The 9,597-nt window shown below is 42.9% G+C and overlaps 1 protein-coding gene across 1 annotated transcript; it reads left to right on the top strand.

Annotated features, from left to right (window-relative positions):
• The first annotated feature begins 1,939 nt into the window (after positions 1-1,939).
• Positions 1,940-8,846, top strand: C1QTNF5 (C1q and TNF related 5). The gene is made up of 3 exons (XM_069947790.1): positions 1,940-2,063; positions 4,147-4,361; positions 8,124-8,846. The coding sequence occupies exons 2-3, from the start codon at positions 4,151-4,153 to the stop codon at positions 8,660-8,662; spliced, it is 750 nt and encodes a 249-aa protein (XP_069803891.1). The 5' UTR covers positions 1,940-2,063; positions 4,147-4,150; the 3' UTR covers positions 8,663-8,846.
• The last annotated feature ends 751 nt before the right edge of the window (positions 8,847-9,597 follow it).

Genomic DNA, 9,597 nt, shown 5'->3' with positions numbered 1-9,597 from the left:
TACTGCATGTGGGCTAAACACCACCTGTGTTGTTCTTTTCAAGGACTAGGACTAGTTCGGCAGAATATGGCAAAGAATGACACAGTGGTGTTTAGCCCACATGCAATAAAATTATTAAAATCCTCCTTCAGCTCTTTCTGAACTGGCTAGTTCTGATCGTGACACTAAGGGGAAGGGGCCTAGATGTCATCATGGGGCGGGGCCTACAGCATTGATGTAGGCTGGGGTATGAGGCTTGATGGCCTTGAAGCCCTGCCCAAATGGCATTGTTTACCAATGATAACATGCATTTTTGAGTGGAGAGATCACCAAGAAATCCTTTATACAGTAAGATATGTTTCCTATCATTTAAATAAACTTCTGACATGTCACAGTGACATGTCAGAGGTTTGTATCAGTCAGGGTCTGGGTGCTGAGACCCCCGTCAATCGTTAGAATGAAGGGGCAGACAAGAGCAGTAGCGCGCATCAACTGCCAAACTTTTCAATAGGCGCACCCTTTGTGCTACACCCCTTGCTGGTTCCTTGTCTGATGGTGTCTGCAGATGTCCACACTCCTCCCCTCCTCTTCAGCTGCTGGCTCACGCGGCTGCTTGTCTGTAATCAGTGTGACTCCACCTACCTCTGCCTCCACCAATTCTGTTCCACCTGAACCTATTTAAAGTTGCTTCTCCTGTTCCTCCTTGCCTTAGTGTTGTTTGGTCCTCATGTTCCTAAGCAAAGGTGTTTTCCTATGTCTACTATTCTGTTTATCCCAACCTGTGCCTGTTTTCTCAGATTACACTTGCCTCCCCTGTTTGTACTGTTTGCCTCTTACATTGCCTAATTGGACTGTATCGGCCTGCTGACTAAACTGACACTGTCTGGTCCGGGGCCAGCTACTGCCCACAGCAGCACTATACTTGTGGAGTGACCTGGTGTTCTCTAGCTGCAGAAGTCCAGCATCTGCATCCCAGAAGAGGATAAAGGGGGAAGACTTAGAGGGCACTTAGGGTACTATTACACAGAGCGATTTTTAACGATTAACGACTAATGATAAACAATCACAAACGGGATTGTTTATCGTTAACCTGAAATCGTTCACCATATTACACAGAATTATAGTCGTTAGTTACAATGAACAATGTACAATTACACTGAACGAACAAATGCGGAATGACAGCGAACGATTAGTGAACGATTAACGATAATTTTAAGTTCAGATCTAGATCAACAACATACAAACGATTTTTCGATCGTTGCCTGCAATTACACAGAACAATTATTGTTTAAATTCGAACGATATAGCGATTTTTCTTATGATAATCGTCCGATGTAATAGGGCCCTTAGGCTCCACTCCCTGATATGGCACAAAGCCAAACTGGTTCGGAAGAACAGGGGGTCCACATACGCTGCCTGTTATATATTCTTTTAGTGCAAAGTGGCATAGAGGCTTTCCCAAACTCTTGAATAGTTGAGGGCTGTAACTATGTAACAATGTCAGCAGTTTGGAACAGGAATTGCAGCTAAAAGGTTCACTTTACAGTAAGTGAGCACAATACATGAGAGCATATTTTTTCTTTTGGTAAGAAATGTTATCAGACATTCCTTTTTTCCAACAAATTCTTCACTCACTGATTCACTAACTGACCTGTAAGTTTTTGCAGTGAGTGTATGGACATGTTCGATTTTACTTTGCAATTCTTTTGCTATTACTCACTGCCGCACTTAAGCCAAGTCCTACCGTTTCACGTGTTACATGCTCCTATTGTTATATACTCATCAGCTGTCCTTTAGCTGTTCAGGATTTACTTTGTGCAGTTTCCATTTGTAATTTTTCTAATTTTCTAATTTTCCTAATTTTCACCAACCATTAACCTTGTTGTGTCCTCAACCTCATTTCCTGTCTCTCATTCCCGTTCTTCCCACTGTACTGGATATTTTTCCCTTGTGGTTTTTGGCTCCCTGATAGAATAGTTTGACTCACAAAAGGGGGGAGAAGGGATGAAAGCGTCACGGCTGGAGGAGAGAAAGAACTAGTTTAGGACTGGATCAGACAGCAAGGGATCAAGACAAAGAGCAGAGTGAGTACAGAGTGTGAAATGAGTTTTCCAAAACAATTCTATATGGTATCATGCACTGGATAATCTGATAATCTGAGGGCTGGCTATACGTAATGTAGAGGTGGCTTAATATGTTGCGTGAGTGAGATTTCTCTTTCCTTCTACTCTTATTTCCTCACTGTAACTGGTCACTTTTCTACTCTGCTTCTCTTGCTGGTTTTACACGATAAGGTTTATAAGAATTATAACATATGGAAGTGCTGTTCATTGTCCATTGTGTTGTCATTATTTATATTTTATTGTTTGATCTAAACCCAATATACAATTACACAGCATATTTACCTTATAACTGTGGACTGGTAATGACTTCTTAATGTATTGTAGGATTTACCAAATTACCCACAACACCATTAAAGGGAACCAATCACCTCCCTGAGGGAGTGTAACTTAGTACCTTACAACTCTCCAACGTTGTGCCCGGTAGTCTCCAGCAGGACAGCAATTTCAAAATATCGATCTTTAATCCTCCTTCTTGGCACCCAGTAAGTAGGCATAAAGGAGGACAAGCAGCAGCATATAGTCACGCTGCCTCCGCCATTCCATGGCCTCCCTTGCCTGTTTGTGCACGCTTTGCGGGGTTAGCGGGGTTACCCTCGGGAGACGTTGGAGAGCTGTGCCCAGCAGCTGTAAAGTACTGTAAGGGTCCTATTACACGGCCCGATCATAAACTGTAAACGAGCGCTGATTTTCTAGATCAGCGCTCGTTTACTGAGAATTTACACAGGCCGACTATCAGGCAGAAAGAGCCACACGGATTTCTTAATGATGTCCGTGCAGCCCTTTCCTTTAGTGTAAAATAACAAAATATTAACTCACCTTACCACGTTCTCTGGTTCCCACGTTTCTTGGAGGCCTTCCCGCCGTTTGTACTGGCCGTGAAAGGCCGCAGCCAGTGATTGGCTGTGCGGCCGGCGGCTTGTCTCGTCCAGCGACTGGCTGAGCGGCCGCGGCTTGTCAGTGCAAATGCCAGAACAGAAGGCAGAGCTGCAGACAGCAGGGAAGGCCTCCAAGGACACCAGAGAACGTGGTAAGGTGAGTAAATAGTTTTTTATTTTATACTACAATCAGCCGCCGGACATGCGTCACTATTAAACGTAGCAATGCGCACACAACGCCTGATGATTTTAGGTCTGGACCTAAAGAAACGATCAGTCAATGATCGTGTCATCGGCTGAATGTTCTCTCTATAACACGAAGCGATAATCTACCGAATCGGCCTGGTCCTCCCATTCTAGCCCTAGCACAAATTGCAAATAAAAAAAAGACACTGGTTAATGTAAACATGTCAAATCAATGCAAGAAAGATTGACTTTACTCTTTCATAAGATGGGTACCTGTCAGTTCCAAAGATGTTCTTGAACTTCCTAAAACCTTTGTTCACCCTCGTTATAATTAAAGTGATATAATCAGGAACATGCAAGAAAGATACATACAGAAGTAAGTTGTCAAACAGGTTTGCTTCATATATAAGTTAAGATTCACTCTTAACCCCCTTCATGATTGCTGACATGGCTGCTTGTTGCATATAGAGATGAACTCAGGTGCTAAGTGCACTCTATATGCACCAGCTGCCAGCTGTGTTGACCCCTCCCCCCATGGCACAATCACAGAGTACTGATCAGTCACCATGGCAGCTGGAGGCCTTCTAAAGGCCTCTATAGCTGCTATAGTAAATCTGCTTGTACCACTTCCCTGTACAAACAGGGCACTGATTACATTGATTAATCCAATGCAACAGCATTGCATTGATCACTAAAGGCAACATAGTGCTCGCGATCATTAGCAGCTCTTCTGGGTGCCTACCCTGCCTGACCCTTGTGCAGGATATAATTAAAGTTATATAGATATATACATGTAAACTACTAAAATGCAAACAATGATGTGGCTTGGTGCAAATGCAAACTCCACATCTCACAAAACTACTTGTCTGTACAGAAAACAAAACGAGAAGGTTCTACCTATCTATACATCTATATATCTATCTAGTGATAAAATACATCACTTGCCTTTCTGATTAACTTCTAATAAATATATTCTTTGGCAGAACAATGCTCCTTCCTGTTTTTGTTATATTTTCCTTCGTATCAAATTCTTTACAAGTAGAAGATAACAAGATAACATCACCTTGCTGTGGAACCCCGGGAATTCCTGGGATTCCTGGAACACATGGCTCTACAGGATTATCAGGAAGGGATGGCCGAGATGGTAGAGATGGAGCTCCGGGGACAAGTGGATCCAAAGGAGACCCTGGAGAACCAGGTAAGCTTACAAAGCTAACAAAGCTTTCCAACAATGCATTTCAAAGGGGTTTCTTTTTTCTTAACATATTACAAACACACTTTTATTTCTCATCATTGTGCTTTCAAGACAGTTATCATTAACATTGTTCCAATGTATTGGTCATGTGAACATTGGCAATGTTATTTATAAATGGCAAAAGTGGCAAGATAATGTGTCATGGGATATCTCTTCCCTCACTCACTCTATAGAGCCTCATATGTGATACAGCTGCAGTCTCTCTCATTGTGTCAGGGTAGTTGTAGAACTCTGCAGGCAGCTGATCAATGAATGGACGTATCTGCTAGTACTGGTATTTTAGGCTACATTCTCACGTCCGTAGTGCAGCCCGCATCCCGGACCGCACTATGAATGTGCATCTGTAGTGCTCGGGGCCTCACGGAGCAATACTTTGCCTTTCCATTAGTACAGCAATCTGTGCCAGAAATTGCAGTCTGTGTTACAGCAGGTCCTATTTTTTGCAGCCTGGATCATGGCCCCATACACACGTACAGACGTGTGTACGGGGCCACTGAATAACATTGGTCCCATGTTCTGTCCGCAATTGTGAACAGAACAATGGACGTGTGATTTTGGCCTTAGAGCAACATTCTGTGCATGGAGAAACATACAGAAGAACAATGAGAGTGGCGTTAGGTAGGGAAGGAAAGGCCATGATGGTGATGATGTAATTATGTAGTTCACAGGAAGTAAGTAACAGACTGACATCTTGTTTACATGTTGGAGCAAGCTATTTTCTGGTTGCCAGATTGGTGGTTACATGACCTAACTGCAGTGATAAAATGTATGAATGCAGCTGAGCTGTGATGAAAAAGATGACCCTGTTTTCTGTGCCACAAAATTATGGCAGAGAATTCCATCGGATACAAAATCCATCAGCTCTGTAACATGCTCATAACTGCAGATAAAACAAATAATACCTGTCTCTTAGATGATGGCTGTAAAGTTATATTCATGTTTTTCTTCCAAGCTTAAGAGCTGTAAAGGCACACACACACACACACACACACACACGCACACACTCTTTCTGGCTTGACTTTAAAGGAGAAGTCCAGCCCTGGTTGAAATCTAAAAGGGTACATAACAACCAATCCTTACGTATCTCGTACCCCTTATGCCCGCGATCTGCCGCCTGAGCGGAAAGCATTTTTCCCTGAGTTGTGATAACGTAATGACTCAAATGACTGGAAAATGCCCATTACGGATGGACTGACTGGCTGAGCGGGCAGACCAACAACCGGGTTGTGACGTTGTCTCAGGTGGAGATCCAGAAACCCATATGGGAGTCCCGGAGCGGCGATTCGACACTGGAGAGGCACGGGGAGAGGTAAATTTTGATAGTTTTTTATGTTCCCCCATGCCCCTGCATTTTGAAAAAAACATAACATGGCCGTACTTCTCCTCTAAGCACTGAACCATGTACATCAATCATGCAGTGCAGTAAAGGAAGGAGAAGGTGTGCATGATGCAGCAGCTCAATATTGCCTTCATGGCACTTAAAGAGTCACTGTCGTATTTTTTTTTTTTTTGCAGAAATCAATAGTCCAGGCGATTTTAAGAAACTTTGTAATTGGGTTTATTAGCCAAATCTGCCATTATCTGCATGTAAAAAGCCTTTTCCCAGGTCCCCCCCTCCTTCCTCTTTTTCATCCACTCTGAAAAATCTGAAAATTGTGACTTGTTGCAGGAGACGTCCCCTGTCTGCTCTAGGGAGAGGGGAGGGGGGAGGAGGAAGGAGGGAGTTAGCCGGCAGCAGAAAGCAGATAACAGAGGATTACAGGCATGGAGCTGGGTGACAGCTGTAATCTGAGCTCAGACAGATCAGTGGTGATGGTCAGTAGAGATATCCCATGAGGGATTTGTAGATTAACTCTTTGTTGTCCTGTTTTGGTCTTTTCTTTAGCTCTCTCCATAGGAGAACAATGAAGACAGGGGGGAGAGCTTCAAACTGCTTTTTCATGATAAAAATGCATTTTTCGGATAATAAACCCAATTACAAAGTTTCTTAAAATCGCCTGGACTATTGATTTCTGCAAAAAAAAAAATTCACGACAGTGACACTTTAAGCCTAGAAGGAAAATGTGATTTTATATTTTGCGAGCAGCCATCTGCTAACATTGTCAGATAACATTGTTTTATCTCCCCTATCTTCCCCTGGGTGCACCTCTGAGCAAGATATATAGTTGACAGATTCCCTTTGTGCAGTACAGGTTTCTGTGGTAGTCCTTACACTAGCTGATCGATTTACAGTCTCCATTCGTTGTGGTCACTAAAAGGTATTCCTATCTCACATATCCTATGTCAAGAAAGAAACCCCCCAACCACTATCCCACCTGGTGAGCCAGCCCCCAGACACTGCATTCTAGCAAAGAGTTAATGGAGAGTTGGTGGCACCATTGTACTGTTCTTTCTATTCTCTTATAAGGAAGTTACAGAAACTGCCAAGCACACTTTCATAACTCCCATACATGTAAATTAGGAGGCCACATCTACGTTAACTCTCCGCCTGGATGGACGAGGGAAAGGGTGGAATACAACTGAAATTAGTAGTGGCACCACTGAAGACAAAGGATATAAGAAGAGTCCCAGCAGTACCAGTCAGTGCCCTCCCAGTACAGCAGGTGGCATAATATCATTGTGATGCATGCATCATCCTGGAGCAGACTAACCAGAAGCCAGGCCAGGCTCTATGATGGAGTGGAAATAGTTTTGATCAGTGGGCATAGTGTGAGGCATACTCTTATTTAGGGCGGCATAGTGTGTGGCATATTTTTATTTAGTGGGCACAATGTAGGCGCTTTGGTTTAATGGGGAAACAGTGGGGGTTTTAGAAAGTGTAATCTTCTAACTTTGCAGACCCCATTCATATAACTTTCCAATCCAAGTAGGGAACCTGTTGTAGAAAACATGAATCCCAGCTATGCAGTCATGTCTCTCCTTCTTATCATCCACATCTTATTAAATTAGAGGAGGAAAGACCTTCGCTATCAGGCTAGGTTTACACAACGTCTTTCTTTGGTCGCTCGACAGACGTCTTTTTGAACATCCGTCATTTTGAAGTCAAATAACATCTGTAACTTTAGGCTGTGTTCACACAACGTAAGTTCCGTAGTAATCACGGCCATGATTACTATGAAACTTACATTGTGCTGCAACTAGAGGGAATCCCGTCCGGAGTGTATACACATAGTATACACTCCGACCGGAATAGCTAGCAGTGCCGCAAAAAACTGACATGTCAGTTTACTGCAGCTGCTATTCATTGAATAGTGGCCGCAGAGAATCTGTCAGCTTACACAATGGAGCTTGCGGCACACCGATCTTCCATGACACCAGCTTTTCTGTGGCCTGGCTGGTTCACAGAATGGCCAGTGTCTTACGCCATGTAACATGACTTTACAATGCGTCCGTGATTTCCAAATTACGGACATTATTTGGCCTCAAAATGATGGACGTCCAAAAAGACAGCCGTCAAATGGCCAAAAAAAGACGTTGTCTGAACCTAGCCTCAGAATGAAGCTCCCTAAGTGAATTTATGAGTGTAGCGCTTTGTGACTGTTCCATAAACACCTGTCTTTTCAATAGCATATTGAGAAGCAGTGCTGATAACTAATAGGAAATCTCTTACAAACATGTCCGCTGCAAATATTTAGCCAAAGTGCAAAGTTTTAGTCAATTACGTAAAAGATTAATACTAATATGTGTAAAATGTTTTCCTGACAGGAATGACTGGAGCCAAGGGCCAGACCGGAGAGCCTGGACTTCCTGGTGCACAAGGGGATCGGGGCGATCAAGGAGAGTGTGCAGTTTCTCCCCGTTCTGCCTTTAGTGCCAAACTATCTCAGTCGCGGAGCCCTCCTATTCCTGGACAACCAGTTCCATTTGGAAACGTTCTTATCAATGAACAAGGACATTACAACCCAGAAACTGGTCGCTTTAAATGTGTGGTCCCTGGACTGTACTATTTCTCTCTTCATGGCACAGTGTACCGTGGAAACCTTCATGTGCAGCTGATGAAGAATGGACACTCCCAGGCCTCTTTTTTCCAGCCGGGGGATGCAGCAAAGCCAGGAGCGTTGTGTGGAGGAGCAGCCTTTCACTTAGAACCTAGTGATGAGGTGTGGGTACAGGTGGGAGACTATCCTGGTCTTTACTCAAGTAGTGGAACAGACAGCGTTTTCACTGGATTTCTTATCTATTCTGACTGGGAACCAAACCCTGTGTTCCGCCCTCTGACCTCAGCCGATCATAAGACAGTGTAACATACAATTAGCAGATGAAATACTTGGGGTCTACTTTTTGTTACCTTTTTAATGGAGAGCATAGGCCCAAAGGCATATGGTTTGAACTCCACCACCACTAATAACAAAGATTATAACATTTTACTATGAAATAAATCAACCTTTATAATATAAGAGATTTACAGGCCTAGATACATCATCTTATCACTACACTGTAACTAAATATAACATTATCACATGACTTGTAACAATAGATACACCTCAACAGTATACTAACTCTGGATATTACTATCTTTACCTATTGATACATCAGCCATATACCAAAATAATTTACTTTCATAAACACCAATCTATGTATAACATCATGCCTCTAAATAGTCATGCGCTTAGTAAATAAAAGGGATGATCCCTCCTCTCCATGACCACATATATGTACCACACATACCAATATAACAAATAATTTTATGCCTCAGTGGTGACATACCATTACTACATTGACAAGTATAATCTGTAATCTATAGACCTGATATGAGTGATTAAAATACAGTTATATCAAGTTACTCACTGGAATTTATGTTCCTTTTTTTTTTTTTAATATCTGGTCCGGGCTGCCATGATGTTGCTACAGAGTGCCCACTGTGGTGTACCACCCGGTAACTCATTACTGCCCCTATATAAGTAGTGACCACTTTTATTCTCCCTTCAAAGTAGTAAAGCATCCAAACATAGTAAAAGTGCCCCCCTCCAGAGTTGATGCCAGTTTAGTGCCCTTCACACAGTAATCAGCTTGGTAATGGTGGCATCTTAGTGTCCCTATTCAATAATGATGCCTACTTAGTGTCCTCTAATTGTATTGCCCCTTAATGCTTTCCACTAATAATTCCTTGGTGCCTCCACTCCCCATGGTGCCCCCTAATCAGTAAAAATGCTTCTTAGTCCCCCCACTGATTACTGAA

Source organism: Dendropsophus ebraccatus, chromosome 12 (genome assembly GCF_027789765.1).
Source record: "Dendropsophus ebraccatus isolate aDenEbr1 chromosome 12, aDenEbr1.pat, whole genome shotgun sequence".
Taxonomy (NCBI): domain Eukaryota; kingdom Metazoa; phylum Chordata; class Amphibia; order Anura; family Hylidae; genus Dendropsophus; species Dendropsophus ebraccatus.
This window is presented reverse-complemented; position numbering and strand designations above follow the sequence as displayed.

Bases quoted from the DNA above. Each gene is read 5' to 3' on its own strand.
- C1QTNF5 (XM_069947790.1), top strand. From the start codon at position 4,151: ATGCTCCTTCCTGTTTTTGTTATATTTTCCTTCGTATCAAATTCTTTA. The intron at 4,362-8,123 runs GTAAGCTTACAA...TTTTCCTGACAG, and splicing joins AGGAGACCCTGGAGAACCAG to GAATGACTGGAGCCAAGGGC.